General features: G+C 42.2%; 1 protein-coding gene across 1 annotated transcript in view; it reads right to left on the bottom strand.

Annotated features, from left to right (window-relative positions):
* EPG5 (ectopic P-granules 5 autophagy tethering factor) overlaps nucleotides 1–25592 on the bottom strand; it is a 54665-nt gene extending 29073 nt beyond the window's left edge. Inside the window, exons 1-18 of the mRNA XM_053931738.1 lie at nucleotides 25518–25592; nucleotides 20983–21888; nucleotides 18617–18860; nucleotides 17630–17766; nucleotides 16963–17070; nucleotides 15935–16008; nucleotides 14163–14271; nucleotides 13748–13862; nucleotides 13098–13248; nucleotides 12056–12211; nucleotides 11522–11679; nucleotides 7784–7938; nucleotides 7071–7211; nucleotides 6704–6868; nucleotides 5393–5515; nucleotides 3303–3562; nucleotides 1312–1452; nucleotides 768–912 (exon numbers count right to left, since the gene is read on the bottom strand). Coding sequence (XP_053787713.1) covers nucleotides 768–912; nucleotides 1312–1452; nucleotides 3303–3562; nucleotides 5393–5515; nucleotides 6704–6868; nucleotides 7071–7211; nucleotides 7784–7938; nucleotides 11522–11679; nucleotides 12056–12211; nucleotides 13098–13248; nucleotides 13748–13862; nucleotides 14163–14271; nucleotides 15935–16008; nucleotides 16963–17070; nucleotides 17630–17766; nucleotides 18617–18860; nucleotides 20983–21888; nucleotides 25518–25565 — 3336 coding nt within the window. The 5' untranslated portion in view covers nucleotides 25566–25592. The remainder of the gene's footprint in view (nucleotides 1–767; nucleotides 913–1311; nucleotides 1453–3302; nucleotides 3563–5392; nucleotides 5516–6703; nucleotides 6869–7070; nucleotides 7212–7783; nucleotides 7939–11521; nucleotides 11680–12055; nucleotides 12212–13097; nucleotides 13249–13747; nucleotides 13863–14162; nucleotides 14272–15934; nucleotides 16009–16962; nucleotides 17071–17629; nucleotides 17767–18616; nucleotides 18861–20982; nucleotides 21889–25517) is intronic.
* Between the last annotated feature and the right edge of the window lie 280 nt (nucleotides 25593–25872).

Raw genomic sequence — 25872 nt, 5'->3', positions numbered from 1 at the left:
CAGCTCTGAGTAAAGCTTTAGAATTTATTGGAGAACTGTTTGACTTGCTTGAGGCTGTGGGGCTATCCTTAAATTAAATAATTTACAACAACACTCTCTATATCCAAGTAAGGACAGCTTTGTCATGTTCAGCCTCCAAACATCTGCAGATTCTGAAGCCTAGAGAGCAGAGGACCTTGTGCAATCAGCAAAAACAGACACAGAAGCCTTAAGCAGGACACCTGCAGGCATAAATAGCACCTATTTCCAAAGTCCAGGCTGCTGTAGGCCTTCCCAGAGTAGGTCTCTTTCCATTATCCCTCTCTAATGTTAGAGGGCCTTGGGTTTTGACCTCTCTGCACTTAAAAAAACACTACTTCTTCCTAACTCAAGACATTTTTCCATTCCAGGGCTCTAAATTAATGGTAAAAAGTAGAACTTGCAAACATTAATACCTCTGCTGCATCCCTCAAATAACACAGACAAGAAAGGAGTGATGCATTTTACATTTCCTTTTTAAAACAGTTTTGACCTGGTATGGGAAAATCAGTTTTCCAAGAAGTCTGAAAGGTAAATATTGTTGTTAATGTCACATGCATTTCCAGATTTAGGCAAGTTTAAGCAGAAGCATTTCAAGAAACCAAATCCAACTACTAATGCTTGATACAGGGTACTCTGTGACTGAACTGCTAAGTTCAGTACCCTTTCTAACCTTTAACACTAACTCAGTCAAATAAGCTTGGTTTTAACACTCTCTCCCCCTTTTCTGTTTTAAATAATCTTCTCACCTGTATCATACTACTGAGCAGCTTAACATTTTCTCCATAGTTCACTCCTGTCAAGTGCTGTGTCACTTTATGGGTAACCTGCTGGGTCACTCCTTGAGGGACTCCACTATCCAGGTGAAGGAACAGTTCCACATAAGATAAAAACCTAGGGATGTCAACAAATGAAATTAAAATATCCCTTACTGCATATTAAATAGAAAGCCTGCTTCTAGAGAATTTAAAACCAGCTCAACAGCACCGGTGAGACACATATAGAAAGGCTTTGATTCACAACCACAATGCAGATTTAATTGGTCCAGCTCAGCCATACACTAGGCACAGTATGAACATTTCACACCAGCCTGTAATTCAAGGCTGCTCATCAGGACTAAATACCAGTTCTTGATCTACATCAGCACCCAAATCTTACTAAGGATCTGTCTGGGAGACTGTCAGGCATCTAAACCAGAAGATTATTATTAACTTTTACTGCAACTATGAATAAATTAAGTAAACAAATATATAAAATTTAAAAATGAACGTATTATGAACATATAATGCTTACTGCTCATTCTTCAGGAGGTAATACTGGCAAGAGTAAAACAAGGGTAAAATTTTATCCAGCACATGGACTACTGTTCTCAGATGTCTAGACTGGACTAGTACACCCAAAAGAGGGATCCCTTCAGCACAGAACTTCTCGATGCTGCCAGAAAACAAAACAAACAAATTTAAGAAAAACACATTCACTATCAGCAGAAAGAGAGACAAGGTGTTGATTTAGTTTTTATTAAATACATTCATAACTTTACACTTTATCTTTGAAAATCTAAATAGCTAAATACAGAGTCTTTTTCTTCAGCTGTAGGAGTCATTCAAAAGCTGAGAGATTTCCTCCTCAAATATTTACTAAGTATCTCTTTCCTTCACAAATCCCTTTCTGGGGATTAGTGTCCCATCTTTCAAAAATCACTAGAGATGCAAGTCCTCATCAAGTTTCTATCACTTTAAACTCACTGTTCTTGCCTAACTTGGACAATTCACCTCCCTCTCCAGGGAAAAGGGCCAAAGGCCAAACAGAGAAGATGCAGGGGAACAGACAAAAGAGGTTCTTTGGTTTTTTATTTCATGCTCAAAGTTATAGAAAAATTTCCACTCTCAACCCAAAATACCTTAATATCAGTCTCAAACTACTCCAGTGCTTTAAAACATCTATGGCATAATCTTACCATGAAGCAATGATAAGATTATGAAGCAATAATAATTCTCCTTCCTTGGGGAAGGAGAAGAAAAGCCAGATACTTTTTTCCTTAAAAGAGTAACATAATATTATATGTAGAAAATAAGTTAGTGAAAATCTTGAAAAGCAGAGCATAAAACCAAAGGGATCACAGACTCAGGGAAAACAGTTCTGGTGAGAACTGATCAAATTTTCTGTGGCTCTGTACCTCAAACAAGAACATTTGATTACATCCAAAAGCCTTACCTACAAACCAGCTAGAAGCACTGGAAAAGACTGTAATTCAAGGCTGCAACACAGTCATGGCTAAAAGGTTCACTGCTCTTATAATGCTCTTTATTCACTATTCCCAGAGTGAGTGGATTTTTCTCCTCACTATACCCTGAATGTGGTGCTGCCCTGATAAAAGGAATTACCTCTAGAACAACCTTTTCAGTAAGTGTGGTTCAAAGTTACTCCTGTCCAGAGAAATTACTGTTAACCCCCAGTTTCAGTACTATTTCTTATGACTGGATCCTAAAGTGCAGAAAGCAAAAAAAAAAAAACATTACTAGCAAAATAAAGGAAATAGCATGCTGTTTGAAAGAATTCAGGAATAATTTCTTCACAAAAAGTATTATTAAGCACTGGAACAGGCTGTCCATAGAGTTGTTGAACTCCTCATCCCTGGAGGTGTCCAAGGAATGACGTGGCACTCAGTGCTCTGGGCTGGATGACAAGGTGGGGATTGGTCACAGGTTGGACTTGATGACCTTGGAGGTCTTTTCCAACCCAAATGATTCTGGGATTCTGTGAAACTACAATCACAGAAAACTGGGGTTGGAAAAGACCTTGAGATTATCCAATCCAAACGCCTCCAAGGCAGGGTCACCCAGAGCGAGAGACGAAGGAACAAGTCCAGGTGGGTTTGGAATGTCTCCAGAGAGGGAGAATCCATGCTCTCCTTGGGCAGCTGTTCCAGGGCTCTGCTATCCTCAGCAAAATGAAGTTCTTCCCCATGTTGAGGTGAAACTGCTGATGTTTTAGTTGTGGCCATTGCTTGCTGGACACCACTGAAAGGAGTACAGCACCACCCTCTGGACACCTGTCTTTGAGATGTTTATCTGCATTAATGAGATCCCCTCTCAGCCCTCTCCAGACTGACCAGGCTCAGCTCCTCCTCGTAAGAGAGACGACAAGCTGCTCGATCCCTTGCATCAGAAGCCCTTTACTCTTTAAACAGGCACAAAGCTTTTAAAAAACCTCAGCTCAGCATTAGCGAGGCTGCTCAGTCTCTGGGACCACCCACCCGAGGCAAACACCCAAAAAGGCCTCACCTGTGTCCCAGGGTGGTCATTGCCAGTGCCAGGTAGCAGCCGATGGGGACGTTTGCCTTCACAGCCTTGAGCAGGGGGTGCAGCGTGACCGACTCGGCCGTGTCCAGCGCGCTGTCGCACACGGGGACAGCCAGCCCGCTCTGCTGCACCCCACGGTCATTCCTGTGCAGCTTCAGCCTCAAAACCAGACTCCACGCCCACTGATTGAAGGAAGTCTCTGGTGTTTCCCCATAGCGAACAATGCTGGCCAGGTAGGAGACCTGGAACAGAACGGCAGGAGCAGGAATGAGAGGAAGCACAGCCATGACACAGCACGTGTGGCACCGGACTGGGACTTGGTCCATGGATGATCTTTGGTATCCCTTCCAACCCGAATCTCCTAAGATCAGACCAGCAGCAATTATTTTTTAGACATACCGTGTAGTTTATCTAACCACTCTCTTACTATAGCCTCAATTTCCACCTCCCTCTTCTTCCCCCATCCCTTTAAGTAAAGGCTACCAACTTACAGTGTCTGCTTCAATTTTTCCAAGCTATTTGCTGGCCTTGAATTAAATTTTAATACTGAGGGGAAAAAAAAAAACAGAAGCAACCTTCAATAATGTTTAAAACATTTAAGACTGCTAGTGAAAGAAGAAATCTATGCAAAAATATTATCTGTCAGCAAAAATCCTAAAACCTGGCAGGCTCTCCTTAGAAAAAAGCCTGTATGTGGAAAGGCAGTGTCACATGTGTATACGTCCACTGTCATAAAGACCATGTCTAGATCACAAGTAATTATACATCTCTGGAGAAAAAAGAAATGTACATGTTCTGACAGAGCAATGTAAATTGCAGAGCTGGAGGGCAATGCAGATATTTCATCCTCTCTGAGTAGGGGTACAAGAAGCTAAGCACTATTTTCTCTCAAATTCTAGTTATAGGCTCATGCAAGTGAGGACAGATTCACCCGCAGTGGTGACTCAGTGGCAACCAGGGCTAACACTGGCTTAAAAAAGAGAACTCATCTGGCCAGCACAAGACCACAAACCATGGATAAGTAGTGCAGAGGAACAAGTCAGAACAGAGCAGAGACAACAAGGAACATTCAGAGTGTGGGAAGAAAAGGCTGGGGGAAAAAAGTACAGAGGAGGAGAAAACACCCTACAAAAAATACTGAGAAGACAAAGCCCAGCACAATGCTAAAACCTCTGAATAAATAAATAAAAGCATCTTGGTCTGAATATACAATACAAAGATTTTTTTAACTTTGATCTTCCTATCCTTCCATCTGAATTGTATTACCTTGGAGCTATCCCCTCCTGAGTCCAGTGTGCTGTAAAATCAAATTAATAAACACCTGTGGTGTGTCCAGGTCACATAACACTGCCCATTGCTGAAAAGCTCCAAAAGTGATTAACACTTGAGTCTTCAAATAAGGTAAGAGCTGGAGTGAGCTCTCTTATGCTCGCCAGTAATGAAAATGGCCTTGCATTAGCAAGTCCTGTCTACCTCTGCATGAGTAAAGGAGGAGCAGTTTGTGACTATTCACAAACCTGCAAGTGGGTCAAAATTAAAATGTCCATTTCAAGAAAGATGGAGAGAGACTGTTAAAAGCATGGAGTGATAGGATCAGGGGGAATGGCTTCAAATTGAGAGAGAGTAGATTCAGATCAGATACTAGGAAGAAATTCTTTCCTGTGAGGGTGGAGAAGCCCTGGCACAGGTTTCCCAGAGCAGCTGTGGCTGCCCCATCCCTGGAAGTGTCCAAGGCCAGGCTGGACTGGGCTTGGAGCAGCCTGGGATAGTGAAAGGTGTCCCTGCCCATGGCAGGGGGTGGAACTGGGTGGTCTTTAAGGTCCCTTCTACCCAAACCATTCTATGATTCTGTGATTCTCACACAGATGTTCAACATAAGCCTAACAGAATTTTCAAATAGCTCTGTGGGCGCAGACAACACTTGAGTCGTTGGTATGTTACAGAATTGTAGCTGGACAAAGAACAGCTTTAAAAAGAAGGGAAAAAAAAAGGGAAAATAAGGTCTTGCCCTGTAGGTTTTCCCATTTACAGCCATCCATAAGTTATTCCTTGTAAGCAAGAAGAAAGGATACCTGTTTTATGCTTTCAGAAAGCAGCCCAGCATATGGCTTTTGGGAGAGATATTTCTGGTATGCTTCCAGGACCATCAATGCAACTTCAGAATGGACAGCTGGATCCAGGTGAAGAGTATTCTGCTAAAAACAGTGTCAGAACACAAAGCCTTGAGTCATTTAAGAGGTCTCTACAACTGTACACTCAGCTGCACCACAGAGAAATAAATCCTAGTCTTTTTCTGGCTGTTCAGATTAATTATTGCAATATCAAGGCAAAAATCTTGCCCAGTGAAAAAAATTCAGCTCAATGTTAAAGAGTACCAGGCTCACACTGGGAAACACAGAGCCCAACAACTAGATTATTTTTTTAAAAGGCATCATAATATTCACTTTCCACATGTATTTTATGAACATACAATAATTAATCCAAAAATCCATAGATGCCATTTTAAATTAGATAATAGAGACACTTGAACTCTTGCCTTTAGAAACAAAACCAAATCCCACCACCATGTTTTCTGTACAAATTCCTCTATTAATTGCCACATTAAAGAGCCATTTTTCCCCACATCATAGGGCACAGAAATGGCATTGCTATTGCACAGCAAAGAATTCCGTTAATTTTCCCTAACATTCATTTTTATTTACATGTCTACAAGAAACAAGGAGAAAAAAGTGAGTCAATACTCTTGTACAACCATCAGCATGGCAAAGAGGAGAGTTCAGCATGACCAAATGCACAGAATGAAATGCTGAACTAAATCACTGAACACAGGCAACATTATTCCCCCAATCTATTTCTGTTTTTCTCTGAAACAGCACTCACCCTCAATTATATCCTGAACTCATGGAGCTCCTGGAACAATCCAATATTGTGGAATAATTTAAATTATGTTCAGAGTTTTGAAATGTCTCATTTCAATCATTACTTTTCTTGCATTGTGAAAAACATACCTAGATACCAGCATGCAAATTATAGTCACACCAGTCTCATACACATTTTTTGGAAGATTCCTCTATTTCTGCAGCCAAAAGTATTTTAATCATGTGACTCATAAAAATGGTCCTGTCAGCTATTTCTTCATTTACAGAGAGAAAAATCCCTGCTTAAATATCTCTTTTAAACTCAGCTATAAGAAAGCAGAACAAGCAAATCCTCATGCAGAGTACTGTAAAATTATTATGAAATTCATATTTTGTGCCATTAGGTGTACAGCCATAATATAAAAGCATGCAATTAAATGTTTTCAAATTCTTCTCTACTCCCAGGTGGAGTTTAACTTTTGCTCTGCAAAAAGGAGGTTCAAGGCTCCTGTTTTCAATACCTACATGCTCACCAAATCCCCAGTTCAGCCCTTCCAAGATAATGCAAGCCAGTTTATTCTCCACTGCTGTCAGGCTGTAATTTAACAACCAGTCACGGATCAGGGCTATCTCGGATGAAGAAGGCTTCCACAGGTACAGGGGCAGTTCTTTGAACAGATATAACGAAACCTTTGAGGAAAGAGAGCAAAGAGTGCACATCAGTACTCAGCACACAACAACAATCAGCACTGTGCCCTGAAATCTGAAAGAGAGGTATGACCAAAAACCTCACAGAGAGCTCTTTAACACATCCATTCATAACTTGGTATGGCCTCTAAGTTTAACTGCACGTCTGATTTAAATTATTTAAGTTACAGACATTAGCACTTACCATCCCCACCTTCTCAATGGTCTCTCTAATCCGATCCAGCAGTACAGAAATAATCTGCGTGTGGATGCTGGCAATGGCTCCCAAGAGCTCCCGACCAACCTTGGAAAACGTCTCTCTTGTGGAAAGACTAACATAGGACACCTGAGAAGATGAGCAGGGAGAAGTTACTGCTTCTGGCTGACCTCCACTAACACGGAAATAAAATGTCTATTGGAAAACACAGGACTAAATTGCACTTGGTCATCGCAGACAAAGTGGATAAATGCCCATATGAAAAGTGAAACTGACTGCCCTAAAAGATCAGGAAAGTTCTTTGTCACAGTGCCAAAAAAAATTGTCCAAAACTAAACACAGGAACAACACAGCCACAGGCACTAAAAAAAAAAAAAAAAATCTCACAAAAACAACAGAAAAAACACCACATAAGGAATTCCAGATCTACAAGTTAGGCCTGCATAAGAAAAATAAAACAAAATAAATGTGTTTTTATTTACTTGTTTCATTCTGGCTTCACATACAGAAAAGCTGCTCTTTTTCCCAAAAAACCAAGTACTTCAGGCAATTTTAATTCAGTGCTTTTTTAAAAAATAGCACTTTTTTTAATTCCATGGTAGAACAAACTACACAAGCCATCAAAGCTTCACACCTTCCACTGTTACAAATAAAAAGAGCATTTTCATTCTTTTCCTGAATGGACTAATAACATTACTCACCTCATATATCTCCAAAACAACAATTTTTATAAAATCCTCATCAACATCAGCCCGTTTCGTTTGTGCCATCTGAGCAAATGTGGTGAGCAGACAAATTTCTTCTGAGCAGTTCATTGACTGGAGATACTTTTCAAATTGTTCAAGGTGCTCTGGATCTACAAAAAAAAAGTTAAATGAAAGAAACATGATAAAAGTGCAATGGGACACACTTCAGCAGCATTTATATAGTTATTCACTCAAATCCCAGAGAAGTGATCTGTGGAGATCATTCCATGCCAACTACAAATAAAAATTCGGCAAGTATCTAGCCCCAGGTCTTGATTACGTCCAAGAGCTACAAAGAAAGGCCAGATTTAGATTCCCAAATACAACACAAGAAAAAACACTGGATGCACTTGTTTGGAATCTATCTCTGAAAACAGAGAACCTGCACAACCTATCTCTGAAATTGAACCTGCACAAGCAGGAAGGCTAAGATATGCTTTCACTCAAATTCAAGGCAGGTTTCCTCTTTAAACCCAAAAGACATATTGCTAAAAACAAATAAACATTCCATTCTGCAGGGTGTGGGACAACAGGAAGGTAAGGCTACAAAGGAATCTGTACAAGGCTTTAATTTTTTTTTTTTTTTTATTTCTTCCGAATTACTTTAAATAGTCCGTGCAGCAAAACAAGCACTGAAAGCAGCATTTGAGCTGTAAAACGTTTTGGAGAGTGAACTGCCTTCTCTGAACCACAACATGCCAACAAACACTGTTTACAGTGATTTCATCATAGCAGCTGAATATACAGAAAAAGCATCCATTGTGCACTCAGCTACCTAACCTGAACATGCACGTGCTCAGCGTGCTTGTGATCAAACACTTGCACTTAGGTTACATTCTATTTTAAGGGCTTTCAAGAATTTTGCAACTCTACTCCAGCCTGAGAAGGTCAGGGCTGTACAGGCAAAACAGCTCGTGGAACAGCATGCTACAGGATTGTGCAATTTAAGAGAACAGTTTCTTGCAAACATTAAACCACACTGCTGATAGATACAGCAGGCAAACAGGGGGTGCCTCATCCCCTCACCTTCACTCCTTAATGCTATTTTTTATCCTTAATGCTGAAGTTACAGACAACTCTGTTTCCCCTTGTATTTCAGGTTTTTTTTTTAACGTGATGCAGCAGGACATTAAAAATGACCACATGATTATTGTATCTAAAGGCACAGCAGGGTAACCCATAGTGGGGAGAAAGGATCAGTGTGGGCTCCACACTGACCTCAAACCCACACCAAGCCATAGCCTGGGACTGAAGATGGGGACAAGGAATAAGGGAAGCAGAGAGACTCCACCTAAAATCCTGTCGTCTCACAGTGGAGAAATAACATCTTCACCATCCACTTGGTACTTGACCCTATTCCCTTCCTCTACTCACATTACAATTCAAGTTCAGAACACCCTAAAAATCACTGACGTCTCAAACCTTGGTACTGGCAGCAAGGAAATTGTGACCACAAATAAAATCATAGTATCCTTGGATTAGAGGGATATTAACTATTACTGAGTTTAAAATCCCTGCCATGGGATTTTAAACTCACTAGAATAGCAACTAAGCTCTTGATGCCTTAGGATTTTAGCTTTTTTATTTTTCATATATGTGTATTCCTGCAATTCTTTGGGGTATAACTCTAAACTCCATAGAAAGTGTTAGCTACTGCTTTCCCATTTTGGTCAGACAAAACAGTGCCTCTCTAGGCCTGGCAATCAAGGGAATATGGGAATCAACCTTACTGCCACAGACCCTGAGAAATATAAACAAAAGTGAATTGGGGGAGAGCAAACCTGGGGTAAATGACTTCATGACCTGAAGCTGTAATTGGAAGATTAACCCCCAATATGCAAACAGACCAAACTTACAAAAATATGAAAATCTGTGACCCACTGTCCATTTTTTTTGGGTGTAGCCCCTGGGGGGACTTTGTCTGCCCAAAAAGTACCTGAAGGCCCTTCAATAAATATAACTGCTTTTTATTCCCTTAATTTTTAGGTTAAAAACCAGGTATTCCCTGTTTTTAGGTAATCTCAAAAGGGCATTACTCCCATCCCTAAAGATTGGATGCCTAAACCTTCCATCAGTTACAAAGGCTTACTTCTACCTGTAGATTCACTACCCTTTTCTCATGCTTAATTTGGAAGAGAAAATCACTAAAGAAGTTCCTCTCCCAAGAGAATGTTAATGTCATAGTCTTCCAGGGTACAAAGTACATAAAATTAAGCATTAATTTGGTAAGTGTCAGCTAAAGAAAATATTTCAGAAGATCAGATGGATTTCACTGAAAGAACTGTTGATATTCCCTGTCTAGACACTGGTGGAAAACAGTATTATGCTGACAGAACTCACTGTGGAGAATGAAGAGGATAAAGAAATCCTGCATCAGCCTACCAGGGACTTTGAAACATAAAAGTTAGTTAGAAGCAAAACAATGCTTGATAAGATAATTATATTAAAACTGAAAAAGATATTTATATTTTTAAAAAATCTGTGTTTGTTACTGCAACCCACAATAGATGCAGTAAAAATTTTCCAGCAAAACCAAAAATAAAGATGTTCTAGTGACACAACGTAACAGTAACCGCTTGGGCTGGCAAATGCTTATCAGATCAGCACTTCATCAAGTGCACACAACTACAATCCTGGTATCTCTCTCCCTTTCTGTGTAAATCGCCTGAAGTTACCTGAGATTGCACAGAGTCAAGATACTCAGTAACCTCTCAGAATCACCATTTTCTCCTGCTTCTCCATGAAGACTGGGTACATGGGGTAACAGCTGCCTGGGATACCAGGCAGCTGAGAAGTAAAACTGACAAAAATGAGATCTGCTCTCCCTGAAGACAGCAAAGAAGCTGTAAAGTAGGGAGCATTAAACTGTTTGTTTACCTGGCCCCCTGTCAATCAAGTCCTGAAATATTATCCATGAATGCAGCAGCAGAAGGAAACTAGCATTCCAGCTGGCCTCTAAATAGTTCTGCTATAGCTGAAGACACCACGTTCACTGTGGAGATCAACATGGGACAAAAGTCAAGAGGAAATAAAAATAAAGTGTGCCACTTAGGACAAGAAATGCATGAAAAGAAGGCTTGAGATAAAGGAAACATAGTTGGGGATGATAACCAGTCTCCCACAATGTGAATTACTAAAGCCAAAATTAACAAGTTCAGTGGGGAAAAAAAAAGGAGGACTCTAAAAATACATTATTTATAGGACTATCAGCAGCTGAACAGTCAACCAGTCACAAAAAAAGGCCAAAAAAAAAAAACAAAAAAAAAAAACAAAAAAAAAAAACCCACCCAAAAACCAACTAACAAGCCCAACCAAAAAACAGCCACACCAACCCTAAGTGATACAGAAGTCTGTATTTCAGGATTTAAACCTCACTCTCCAAATACTGTTAAAGGTCAAGATGGGAAGTCATACAAGAATACACAAGAGGTACCTCCTACATGTCACTCCTGCAGCTCTGAGGCCACCACAGAGAAAACTAGGACAGTAAATCTATCAGTTGCTGTTAAAATGACAATTTGGGCAAACAGGTACTGGAAAACCATGAACTGCCCAAGACATTTCAGCAGCCACTGGACCAGTCACGCTGCCAAGGGTGCATTTAGCAATGCAACCTTCAAAGAGTTAAACCCACAGCTGATGCAGCAAGCAGCCAAATGGACTGGAATTGGTTCTGTGTTGGGAGACTTTTACCTTTGAGTCTTTGCTTGCAGTCAGCAGGCTGAAGAGTAGAGCAGAGCTGCTCCAGGTGCTCGTTCTCAGCACAGTGCATGACAAAGAAGAGCCTCCAAAGCATGTTGCTGGACAAGGTCCCATAAGGCATCTCGGACATGAACAGCCAGACTCCCAACCTGTTGGATTTGAAGAGGCAGTTAGGAACGGTTCCACCCTGATAAATGCCAGCATTTGGAAAGGAGACATCTCTGGCCCACACCTCTGCTGTATAACAGAATTAGGAATGTGAGGATGTGTATTAGCACCTCAGATTCTCAGCCAACCTCACTGTGAACTGGCCAAGATTTCAGAGCTTCTGTCAGTTGCTACAATTCATGGCCTAATTCCTCCCCACCTTGATGCTACTAATGCACTGAAAAATCCTATAATAATAAATAATAATAAAAAACTTATTTCAGTCTTGTTTAAACCTTTAATTATTTAAAGCTACCCCAAATCACAGTTTCAAGTATTCAACTCCTCCAAAACTAAGCCAGTGAAGGGATTACCCACCTTTTTGCCTTCAGAACATGTAGAACAGCTCTAAAAAACAGCTCATCAAACTCCAGTTGCAATTTTTCCACAGAGTAGGGGTGTTCTACTGATCCATATTGTTTATTGCCACTAACATACTGGGCCCAGTGGTCACTCACATGACACAGTGTCATCCTACACAGCAGAGCAAACAAGCCAAAGAAGGATCATTAAGTATGTCACCACCACAGGAAAACACAGACAAGGGCAACCAGATTAGGATCTACCCACAAGAGACATGTCCAACATTTTGCTTTCTGGGTTCCAGAGGTTTCTATATAAATTGTATCAGTCAAACTTCTGTGTTCCCTTTCCTTGGTTTTGCAAGCTCACAAGGCATAATATTCTGTTAGACCAAATTAGTTTGTGTGTGACCTTTGGAGCCTTAAGGTAGCTGTACAGGATGAAATGGCAGAAAGCTCATACAGGAATAATTACACTGAGAAAGCTATTGCCTTCAAAACAGAAAGAAAAAGATGGATTTTTTTCTGATTTGACTGTATTTCTCCTTGAGAATACACTCATAGAAGCCATGTAGAGTAAATGCTAGCGATTTAAAAATAAAGAGCAGCATTTAGGCTTCAATTACATTTACTTACTGCAACAATAGGACAATTTGCAGGGAGCAAATTAAAAATCCCAAAACAATTCTGGGTAACAATGGAAATAAAGCAGTAACATTGGTTATAGACAGGGAAAATTCAAGGAATTCCTATTTGTGGAGTGTCAGTGACTACCCAAGACAAGCCTAACAATATCACTAATGGAAGTCAGCCTGGTGTTCCACAGCTCACCTGGCTCCTCTGCACCCACAGCATTTAGATTTTGCAATTCCCCATTTCAGATTCCCAGACTGGCTAATGCTGAACTGACCAAATGTCAGAGCAAAACCTACCTGAGAACTGTTTGTGTGGGGTTTGGATTTTTTTTGGTTGTTGGATGGTTGGTTCTGGGGAATTTTTAGAATCTAATATATGTATAAAACAGATTCAATCACACCACAGAGAAAAAAATCTCTTACTTGATGAGCTGACCAATTCTCTTCACAAATTGTCGGTACCGTGCTCTGTTAAATGTTTCTAATCCCACAGACAGAAGTTCCACTAAGGAGTTTGCAAAGGCAAAAATCTTCATCATCTTCTGGGGAGAGGTTTTTTCAGGAAAATAAGCACCTAAGATGGAGACACAAAAATAAGAGTCAAAAAAAAGAGCGTGAATTCTGGATTTTTAAGTAACTTAACAAGCACTCAAAGCAACAGTTTACCATATTGTGAACTGAAATGTATGCTTTGTTTATTAAATGAACCATAAATATCTGCTAAGTATGACAGTACAAATAAACTATGCAGGTAGCAAGACTTCTGGCAAGCAATTACGACTAAAAGATGCGGGGGGAAAATAGTTCTGAAAGCACTTTTGGGAGTTAACTGACAACCAAACCCAAACTAAGGGAAAAGGCTCTAATGTTTTCCATATTGCTATGAGGTTTTTATTTATCCCATACACATGGCACATACTTCCATCTCCTCTCTTTAGCCTGTGGGCTGTTGCACAGGTTCATTATAATTTTTCTCAGAGAGTTTCATGATACAGCAGCACTCTTGGCAGTGGCAGTCATTAATACAATTAGCATAAGCAAAATGAAGAATAACTCTCTAGCAACTGATTTACCTTCAGACGTAAACCCAAGGAACTGCTGAAAGAGTTCGTGAAATGGGAACTGCGACAACAGAGCAATCAAGTCATCTTCCAAGAGTAGAATCCAGCTTGTTTCAGGATCCTCATCCTATAGACAAATACAGGTATTTTTTAGTAGCTCTACAGTAAAACCAATATTAAAGGGCTTCACTATTGTACTAATTACAGTTTCGTTAGGAGTAACTGAAGTATTTGAATTCTCTCTGCTAATACTCACTACTGGAAGATCCACTCTACATTTATACTACAGTGATGAGACTAAAATAGAAGCAAATTCAAATCATGCTTTTTAAGTCAGATTTTCTTCACCCATTTCAGAAAGATCAATGAGCTTGAACAAAGCATAAAGGACAAAACAAAGAGAAACAAAAGAAGTCATCTGCTGTACCTCTTCTCCGCCTTCATCTACCAGAGTCCAGTTCCCAGATTCCTTCCCAGAAGAAGAGGAACTTTTCCTTTCACTTGGTTTCATATGGCACATGAAGTCCACACGATTTCTAGTTTAAAGTGAAAAATCAAGTGTAAAAAAATTAGAAAATTCAAAATTCTGAATTCAGTAATCTTTCAGATAAGGGAAGATATTAAAAAATCCAGATGCAAGAGGAAGAGATTAGCAAGTAAAGCAGAAAAATGCCTGGCAGGGAGGCCCTGGGGGTGCTGGTGCCAGTGGCTGGGCATGAGCCCAGGGTGCCCAGGCAAGAGGCCAGTGGCCCCTGGGCTGTCCCAGCCAGGCTGTGACACAGCCCCAGTCCCTGTGCTGGCACTGCTGAGGCACCTCCAGTGCTGGGGACAGCTCTGGGCCCTCAGGACAAGAGAGACACTGAGGGGCTGGAGCGTGTCCAGGGCAGGGAACGGAGCTGGGAAGGGGCTGGAGCCCCAGGAGAGGCTGAGGGAGCTGGGAAAGGGGCTCAGCCTGGAGAAAAGGAGGCTCAGGGGGGACCTTGTGGCTCTGCACAGCTCCTGACAGGAGTGCAGTGTCCCCCCGCGGACAGCCAGAGGGGATTGGACTCTTACTCCCAAGTTACAAGTGACAGGATCATAAACAGCCTCAAACTGCACTAGAGAAGGTTTGGATTAGATATTACGGAATTTTTTTTCATGGAAACTTGGTCAGGCACTGCACCAGATTGTTTAGGGCAGTGGAGGAGTCAACATCTCTGGAAGTGCTCAGAAGGCTTGTGGATGAGGCACCAGAGAACATGGTTCAGCAGTGGACACAGTGGTTCTGCGTTAAGGTGTTTTCCAACCTAAACAATCCTGTGATTGTAAATGACTCTAGGATAACCTGGTTCCTGGCATGCAGGAGCTGTAAGACAAGCCTCAGCTCTTTTACCAGTAAGAGCAGACCCTGTGGAGGCTCTAAGTTCTGGTATCAACATCTAGAGCAGCACCCCAGACACATTAAGTTGGCCCTTGCTCCAAACACAAGTACCAAAAGGCACTGGCAACACACATTTCCTCAGGATACACTGGTTTCCCCAGGCAATTCTAGAAATTAAATGTAAAAATAATACCCTTTAAAATAACAGCTTTCAATAAACAAGATTCCCACTTAACTCAGACTCGAGCTATCAAGACCACAGTGACAACCCTAAATACCAGCAGACTGATTCTTTGACTTCAAAATTTGGGCCGAGGGAGAGGCAAGTTATGTATTTTATCTGGAGAACACAACCGCTTTCACTTTTGACTAATTTAATTAACTAGCTTCTCCACATATCACATTCCTACTAGATTAAAAAAAAAAAAATTAAAAAGGATGAAAAATACATCAAAATGTCCAACCAGTGTGTACACCAGCTCAACCCCTTTACTCAGGGGATTCTATTGCAGAGACAGTATAAAAAACAAGCCGTGGTGCAAAGCAAGAGATATTTCAGAAGTCACAGTTACAAAACCTGTGGTTTATCAGTCTCCACAAGCTATTTCACAGCTGAAAGAAAGCTGCATCATACTGTGTACAGAACAAGGAGGTACTGCCAAGGCTGAATTTTAAGATGAATGAATTTAAAAAGGTTTGGATTAAACTGTGAATCTATTTGTGCCCACTTTTATGACTTTGCCTGCAATGAACTCTCAGAGTTTTACAAATCGATTGTGTGTTGTGTCTTCTACTCTTAAATAATCAGAACATATTTATAAAATCATGTTCATACTTACTTGACTGGAGACATAAGCAAGGCAAGAGATTGCATGAAATGAAAGACACCCGATGGGTTACCAAAGACTTTGATCTGAAATTAAATGCAAAAATCTAAGTAAATCTAAACAAGCAAAGGGCAAATTGCTCTTAGCAGGGAAATTCACATTTCTTCCTAGCTTTTTGATAAGACTTAAAAGAATCTGTAAAATACAGCATCCACACCCTGGACAAAGTATTGCTATGGCAAAATATTGTTACTTGTCCAAAAGAATTACTTAGAAAAATTAAAATATCAAAAGCTCCATAAAAAAACCACAACCTCTCTTTGTGCCACATATAGCTCTAGGCACCAGGGGTTATTCAGACACTGAGCACAGGGTTACCACATTAGGTTGATTAGACTCCGTGACATTTAGGGTCTTTCCCAAGCTAATTTATTCTATCCTATGCTTCTATTGCATTGTTTGCCTTTCCTGTTAGTATAATCGAAGCCCTTTTCCCATTACTAGATTTACAACAATTTCTCCTCTTAGAAGAGCAAATATGTTCTCTGAAAGAACACCCTGGTGCTTTTGGATATCTGCACTCCCTCCGACCTAGACAAAGTGAACCTTTGTCCCTGAACTTCCCAGGGACATCAGTCCCACTTCAATGTATAGGATATGAAAAAATCTGTTCCTCCTGATCCCTTACACATCACAGAGCTGACTCCAATCTCACTTTTTATATAGACCTGCTGCTTCAAGTCTAAATATGCTTTTCACTTTTTGGAAAACACTCCCAAAACCTGGTGTGTAAGGCCTTGACTCCCTTTCATGGAATCTCTCCAGTCAAGAGTGAAGTGTGTTCCCCTGTCAACCTGCACAGGGTTGGCGTAACATGGAAAAACGTATTCCCTGACAAACCCCTCACTGCCACCAGGATTCCACACATCTGGAAAGGCAGAGTGGGTCATGAGGGATTAAGCAGGTACAAGACACTCTCCTCTCCTACCCACGCCACTCCCACTCCAACCTGCTGGCAGTAAAGAATTAAACATTCACACCTGAATGAACGGACAAGCCCACTCGCTGATGCCAGCTGGACAGCGAAGGATGTGGTTGAAGAGGAAGAGATGGTCACCTGGACAGCCAATTCTCTGCAGCACAGACACCTAGAGGGAAGTATATTGAAATCAAATAAATAATTTTGAAGTTCATTTCCTTACAGTCTTGCTAACTAGAGTAATACTGTTCATTTCTCACACTTTCTAACAAACCTAATTTTTCAGAGCGTGTTACAGAAGAACAATATTTAAAATCTGTTTGCTTGCCTTACGAGCCAGAAACCATTTTCTTTGGCGTAATTATTTTTCCTACAACTGCATTAAAATCTTATTTATTTAGAAATTGGCAAGAACGAAAGTTTCTCCAACATGACAAGTCTGACCAGTTTTAATTTCAAAATAAGTAAAAGCACAATGAGCATTATTAAGTTCACTGTGAGCACTGTTTAGCTGCTCAGGTGCCAATCCCCACTAATGGTGCTTGACTTATCAGACAGGGGAATCAATCCTAAAGATCTGCTAGGAGATTCTGTTCCTCAAGTAGAACAAACCCCACCAAAAAAACTGTTGCCCATGGGACAGGAAGTTCCCATGGCCAGACTCCCAGAAATTATTCCTGAATTCGTCCCATGTGTTGGATCAGATATATCCATGTTTGGTCCCTCACCAGTCTCCGCAGCCACATGAGAAGGTCACTGTGAAACTGAGGATCTTCAATAACCCTGCGAGTGAAGCTGAAAAGGACACTGATACATTCCTTCAAGTGGCTCAAGTCTGAAGAGAGATTTTCTGACTGCTTTGGAACTGTAAATTAAAAACAGAATTAATGAAGCTTTGACAAGAAGTAGCAGCATGAACAATGGTTTTGGGCTGGATATAAAACTGCTCTCTGTATCTGCAGACAACAAGATATTTCAACACAGCTGCCTGCTAAATCTGTCAGAAGAGAATACTTAGAGTACTTCGTTTAATCTTATAATTAAGCTCTGGACATTAATTATAAGAATATACTATGGTTGCTCTCACAAAAGCCTTCCCTCAACATCAGCTTTTTAAGAACCACTACTAACTATGCATATGAACTATCTGGGAGGTGGAGTGCAAAGGGAGGAGCAATAAGAAAGAAAAATATCTGGGGCAGGAGGAGGAGAAATACTTTAGCTAAAAGATTATATTGGCACAAACTCAAACAAAACTATCAGGATGAAAACCAAAAAGATAATTCTAAATATTAAGAGCTTAAGATTTCAAATGGCCTTCCAAGAAGAAGTAAAGGAGAAAAAAACATCCAGCTCATTTTAGAATTGGGAAAAAGAACTGTATTAGATATTGCCTTGGACAACAAAATATTGGGAACTTAGTTGTCCCATCCACACAGTGTTTCTGTACAGTAATCAGTGTCAGTCTGCAGTTCAGACAGCAGAAGTCAGTCCTGCATTCAGCTTTTACTGCCCAGGTGATAAAGTCAAGGGAATTGGACATTTTCCTATGAGAAAAAAAGTTTCACTGATCCCTGCATAAGACCAACAGTTTTTTGTAACAGAGGAAAAACACTCCAGTAGACAAATTCCACCACAAGAGTCCGAAACTGCAGCCACACAAGGTGCTGGACACCCTGACGAGGACTGGGAGCAGCCCAGACCAGCAAGCACACCTTGCTCTTGCTGCTGCAGGGCCACAGATCTCAGCAGGGACGAGCTGCTGAGCAGCCTGTAAACATAGGACTCCACTTGCAAGCGGGACAGCACCGAAGTGTAGGAGTGCAGTGCCAGTGTCTGGTGCACGTGCTCTGCTTTGGCCTCAAACAGCTTCTTCAGCTCCCCCAGCACGCTCTCGTTCAGCTCCACTGTCTGGTAGCGGTGGTGACCTGTCACCTTGCACTGATCTGCACACACACCCTGAAAAGAGAGCAAATATTTTATGTCAGCAGCTCTGACATTTTGCTGGGTCACCCCAACTGAAATCAATCATTATATAACCCTCTCTTAAACAGATTTCAAAGCTTTCATAAAAGGGGACATTTCATAAATGGAAAAGACAAGTATTTGGCAATATCCTATGTGCTTTTTAGAGGTACCGATCACTGAAGATTCATATCCTTGACTTGTGAAGAAAAAATATTTTATAAACCCTCAGTAACTAAGGTTTGGAAACAGCCAGAAGTTACTTGCCTGCAGCACTGAGAGATGTGAACAAAACCAGGTGTCTCACTCCCAGTGAGTGCACCTGCTTCTTAGTTTACAAATTTCCATATATATTTGGACTTGCTATATTAGAGCTAAAACTTTCACTGGAACAAGATAAATATTTCCCAGACTCCCAGGACAGATAATTTGCAGCAACTCCCTACAGCATGTTTAAAATATTTTCCTCTGCCTCATCTCTACCTCTGCAGCACAAGAAAAATAGGATAAATAACATTCTTGTTATTCTTAAAATAAATAACATTCCTGTTAATCTTTTATGCAAAGATTCTGAAGAACCATCACTGTGAAAGCTTACCTTGAAAGCATCCCTGTGTTTCCTAAATTAGTAGAATAAGAACTTTAAATTGGTATAAAGACAACAATTATTCTGCATACACAATAAATATACAGTGAATTTGGATGAAATAAAGCAAGTAGCAATCTTACACAACTCTGTGGTGACTTTAGAAGATGCAAGAGTGAAGCCAAAATTGCTTTTGGTACAGAAAATGATCACTGCAAACCTTAGAATCCAGTGAGGCTCAGTGTTATTCCCCAGGAAAAAGGAATTAATTCAGTTCCTCAACTCTGATGACTGCACTCACTGAAACAGTAAAATCTACCCTATGCATAGGTGTTCAGCATCTTTGGACAATTTTGATCATGTGTGGGCTATAAACAGCATCAGAACAGTTTCATTCACTCCCAAAGTAATGCTGAGCTCCAAAGGCAAGTGTCACAGAAGGAATCTGGGGGAAAACTTTTCTGATGTGTGTCCCAAAGAGCTCCATAAAGCCCTTTGGTTTGCAGACAAAAATGTTACCGAGTACCAAGCCCATTGTGAAAGTAAGAAAAAACACAGCTACACTCATGGAACAAGTTACTGCAAGTAGATGGCCCGAATGCCCCCTCTGAGCTATGGGGCTGCTCCTGAGCACAAGTCGAGCTCCCCTGCAGCTACCACTCTGACAGCAGCAATGACATCAATGGAAACTGTGCCTACAGCTGGCAGCAGGCCAGACGGGACATCACTGCTACAGTCACTCCACAAGTGTCCCCCGTATCTGCTTGGAGTGCTGTAAAACTTCACCTGACACCACGGACAGAACTGGGCGTACACAGCTCATCCTTTCTGACCCCAAAAGAAATCACCAACATGCATCCCACTGCCCTGCACGCGTCAGAAGTTAAAAATCAAACAACAAACTGACTCTAGTCTCAAAAGGATGATATTCTGAAGTACTGGGGGGTCAGTGGAGAGACAGAAAGCAAAGGCAATAATCTCTGGACATGGAACTTCAGAAGTCCAGAGGAAGCAAAGAAGTTGGTAAGAGGACTGGAGCCCCTTCCCGATGAAGACAGGCTGAGAAAGTTCAGCCTGGAGAAGAGGAGTGTAGAGACCTCACAGCACCTTCCAGTATCTGGAAGGGGCCTACAGGGAAGCTGGACAGGGATTATTTATCACGAACTGTAGTGACAGGACAAGGACTAAAGGGATTAAACTGAAACAAGGGAAAATTCAGGTTAGATATTAGGAAAATAAAATCTTTACTGTGAATAGTGTGGTGAGACACTGGCACAGACTGCCCAGGAAGGTTGCCCCAATCCTGGCAGTGCTCAAAGCCAGGATTGATAAATCCTTGAACAACCTGGTCTAGCGGGAGGTGTTCCTGCCCATGGAAGGCAGGGTTGGGATTAGATGATTTTTAAAGTCACCTCCAACCCTTAACATTCTGTGATTCTTTTACAACAAAACAGCTTAACTACAATAAACCTGGCAAGTAAAGCTAATTCCTGAATACTCTGGGTTCAGAAGTAGCTTCAACAACAGCACCTGCACAGTTTTCTGTTGTTCCTTGAAAGTCCACAATCTCCCCTTCACATTTTGGCAGTCTGTTGTCATGGCCTGCAGCTCTGCCTCAGCCAAGAGCAGCTGCTTTCTGCAGCGCATGTAGTTCAGGAGCAGCTCGTAGAACTCGTGCCTGTCCTGGTGAGCCACACTCTCGAATTCCTCGGCGTAGGAGTCAATGTTCTCCAGCCACGAGCAGGGCTCGAAGATCTTCAGCTGCTCCCTGGTGAATGGCACCAGCTCTGGCTCGGAGGGGAGCTCTGGGTACAGCCTCTCGTGGTGCAGCAGGGGCTTTACTGCCATGATGGTGGGCTTCTCGTAGGACAGCTCCAAGGACAGGTCTGGATAAACACGCGCCTTGGATTTCTCAGAGCGCTGCGAGGTGCTGAGAGGAAGCTTCTCTGAAGAGCAGGAAAGAGGATCTCTAAAGTCCTGTCGGTTTTCAGCTCTTCTGCCCTGTACAAAGCCCATCACAGACAGAGGGGGAGCAGCACTGGACTGAAAGGTACTACTCAATAAATCAGAATTTCTAGATCCACTAGCAACTGCCTCCACAGGGCTCTGAGGTTTGTCCAACTTGCTCTTCTCAACATCCCCCACACATTCCTCCTGGGAAGGATCAGCTTTGGCCTCTTCTGCATCTCTGGGAGGCTCCAGAGTCACTGCCAGAGCCCCTTCATTTGCTGAAGATAAACTACTTTGGGGGACGTCAGACACATCATTTATAGTTCTCCTATTGTCTACTTCATCTCTGAGCTGAATTTCTGTGAATTCTCCAGGATGTTCCACTTGCACTCTCCCGGCATGAGAAGACCCTTCTGCCACAGGAGGCAGGAAAACATCGTCAGGCTCTTGTACCTGGGGCTCCTCATTATTTCTTTTCTTTTTCTCCTAAGAAAACGAAAAATTAACAGTGTCACTGCCAAGTGAATCTCTTCATCTTGCATCCCAAATCCCACAAAAACCAAAAGTAGTATTTGTCAGCGTTATGACTCCAAAAGCCCTTTTAAACGTATTAATTTTCATAATATTAAAGATAAAAACAAATATACCAAACAAATCTCTGTTCTTTAGCTGCCCTATGAAGACTGCCTGCCAGTGCGTGGTTTTGTGCTCTTGCACAAGGCTTCAACATTTCTAAGCAAAAATCTATAAATATCACAGGACAGACTGTTTCATCAACACAGAAAATAATCAATGCAACAGGTCCCTGACACCCAGGAACAGTTACTCAATTTCATCTATTGACAAAAAAAAAAAAAAAAAAAAAAAAAAAAAGTTACTCTGTGATCCAGAGCCATCTTAAGTTTTACAGAATATTTTAGTGACTGGAAAATTTTTTCAAAACAGTCATTTCAGAACAAAGCAAGTCCAGAATGTAACCCTTAGCTACATTCTAAAACCATGGTAGCATCCAAATAATTACTGAAATAGCTATTTTCAGCAGGCAATACACAATGGAGATGTAGAAAAACTTAACAGTGCCATTAAAACTGTAAATCAATTTAAAATTACAATTAGTTTGAGGCTAAATAATTCCCATAAACTTAATCTAAGGTGTAGATTAGCTTCCTTCCCAATAGCAAAGCATAGGAAATGAACTAAGATTTTGATAATCTGTAAACCATTTGCCAACTTGTAAAACAAAAAACTGGCAAAGTGATTAGCCAATCTGTAAATTAAGTAGACTTAGCACTTTATTAGGAGCAGAACTGAGGAGTTAGGTCACAGTGCTCCAGTTTTGGATGACCCAGATAATGTAACAATGAACACAGGTGAAATGAGTACAAGCTTTTAATTTGGGGAAATTATAATAGGAAAAAGATTACAGTTTTGGAAACTTGCTCACAATATCACATATATTTTTACTAAACATCTGAATGGTTTTGCCTTAAGAGAAAGCATAAATGAAAACAGCTCAAATCAAGGCACTAGCTCAGCTTGATCTCAAGGCAAATTTTACTCTGAACATATGCTCACAGGTCCTTTACCAAAAAAAAAAAAAAGGAATTACTCTGGCTTTGCTTTCATACTGTTTTCTGTGTATTAAAACCTGTAAACACTTCTGACCACAAAACAGCTCTGACTCACTAGCTAAAGCTGCAGGTGAGAGGCTAAAAATACATCAGTGCAATTCTTGAAGCCAGGACTTGTCATAATAAGCATTCCCTGACAATTACCTCAAAGTCAATAATTTCCACAGGATGCTGTATCACTAAATCATATTTATACAGTGTATTGATCCACATACTTCACAAACACATGCTGGTCCTCTCCCCTCTACAATGTCAACATTTCCTCTTGCAGTCCTCATACAGAATAAACTCCCTTTATCTCTCAGTATCAACCTGCATCCCTCCCAGACCCAGCTGGTTTTAAAATTTATGATGTGCCTTTCAGTTCTCAATTTCCTAGGCAAAAAAAAAAAAAAAAAAAAAAGGTCATAATCGTTAAAAGAGATTTCATCTGAAAAAGAATGAGAGAAATCAAGTTCTGAACTAACACAGAGGAAAATTCTGCTTAAGTCACATATGAAAGAATCCCAGAATGGTTTGGGTTGGAGGGGACCTTAAAGCCCATGCCCTTCCATAGGCAGGGACACTTCCACTAGACCAGGCCAACCCAAGTGCCATCCAACCTGGCCTGGAACACTCCCAGGGACGGGAGAATGGCACTTGCTCATTACCCTTGGCCATGCCTGATGCTGCTGGTGCTGCACAAGTTTAACTTTGGGGCTACTATTGTCAGAAAGCCCTGGGCTCCATTCCACCACTTGGCAGCTCTGCAGCTGAGCCAGCCCTTCTCTCAGCTCACAAGAATTCCAGCTTTTCAAAGGATGACATTACAGCTTTTTCTGTGGCATGGGAATGGAAAAGTCCTTAATATGACTGACTGGCAAGCTGCATCCTCGGGCACGCCCGGGTATTAGCAGAGGTGATAGCAACAGAAATACCAGAAATGGGCCACGAGTAGCACTGGAGAATTCAGAGTTCTCACATGTGACACCTCCAGTGAATTGTTTCACAGTGAATTTCACCTGGAAGGGATGGCTAAGGGCTGGAGTCACCACACACATGTCCTTTAATGAATCAGCAGTGTCATCCATGACTCACCACCTTCCTGCAGGGAACCAATTCTCTTAGGCAGCAGTTTGAAGGTTTGACTGCCTTGCACCCGCCAGGGGGCTGAATCGAAACCAAAACAACGACACAGTAATTCTTCTGGGATTGCTTTTCCCTGCAATCTTTACTTGCCCTCCATTCACGAAGCACACCCACACTTGACACTTAGATTTAACCCTGGTTTTACAGAACACTGGTCAATTAATTCAGTGTTTTCAAAGAGCTTTGACAGTCGTGACTTCAATGTCCTTGCTCTATATGGTTTAGTTGTCCACAGGGACAACAAGAAAGAGGTTAAGAAAACCAAGGAAAACATTTCCACTACGTCAGGTAGTTCAGATCATTCCCACAAACATTCTGTGTAAAGAAAATAAAGCCTTCAGAAAGCTGCCAGTACTAATATCATCAATAAGGAACACATTCAAAACAGGATAAAAACCTAGGAAGAGTGATACTTAAAAACATAAGTTGCAGCACCAACTTATGAAGAGGCAGCACTATCATGTGTTACACACCGCATCATGCTCTCAGCATTTCAAAACCAAACGCAGACAAGATGGAGTATCACAGAATCACTGAATGATCTGGGCCAGAAGTCAACTTAAGACCATCCAATTCCATCCCCTGCCATGGTCAGGACACCTTCCACTATCCCAGGGTGCTCCAAGCTCTGTCCAACCTGGCCTTGGGCACTGCCAGGGATGCAGGGGCAGCCACAGCTGCTCTGGGCACCCTGTGCCAGGGCCTGCCCACCCTCCCAGCCAGCAATTCCCAGTTCCCAATCTCCCACCTGTCCCTGCCCTCTGGCAGTGGAAGCCATTACCTGTGTGCTGTCCCTGCATGCCTTGTCCCCAGTCCCTGTGCAGCTCTCCTGGAGCCCCTTGAGGCCCTGGCAGGGGCTCTGAGCTCTCCCTGGAGCCTTCTCTTGTGCAGCTGAACAGCCCCAGCTCCGTCTGTAGGACTGCCTCCCCCCACTACAGTAAAACACTGTAAATGCAGGTAAGCTCCACTGCTGCACAATTCCCCCAGCTCTCCCACAGGGCTTCCTGAGGAAGCCGTACGACAACATCATAAAAACCCTGTCTGACTGACATCCTGCTACAGCACAAGGCCTGTCACAACCCTCACACTAAAAAAACATGGATACGGAGTCCAGAACAGCAGGAAGCAGCAGAGATCTTTTCACGGAACAAAAAAAAAAAAAAAAAAAAAAAAGCCCACAACAACATCACCAACACACGCTCCCCCACTCTCCACCCTCCACCATTAGAGGCCGCACAAACACGGATGTAAACACGGATGTAAACACGGCCTGGTGCGGCCAACCCCACACGCGGGTCGCTCCCTCGGCCCAGCGGCCCTGGAGGACGCCCCGAGCCCCCCTCGCCGCGGCGTTACCTTGGGGCGGGTGCGGGCGCGGCGCGGGGGTCGCACGGCCTCGGCCATGGCCCCGGGCCCCGCGCTGAGGCGGCACCGGCCGCGCAGGGACGGGCGGCGGGACACGCCCCCGCCGCGCCGGCCAATCACAGGGCGCGATGGGCGGCGGGACACGCCCCCGCAGCGCCCACCAATCACAGGGCGCGGCCGGGGTGGGGCGGGGCCGCGGCCGTGAGGGCGGGACGGGGCGGGGTGAGGGGCTGAGGGCAGCGGTGGGGACGGACAGACACTCATGGGGACACACAGACACTCCTTGGGGACGGACAGACACTCATGGGGACACACAGACACTCCTTGGGGACGGACAGACACTCAT

This window comes from Vidua chalybeata, chromosome Z, assembly GCF_026979565.1.
Source record: "Vidua chalybeata isolate OUT-0048 chromosome Z, bVidCha1 merged haplotype, whole genome shotgun sequence".
NCBI lineage: Eukaryota > Metazoa > Chordata > Aves > Passeriformes > Viduidae > Vidua > Vidua chalybeata.
The sequence above is the reverse complement of the archived record's forward strand: the minus strand, read 5'-3'. Positions and strand labels throughout refer to the sequence as shown.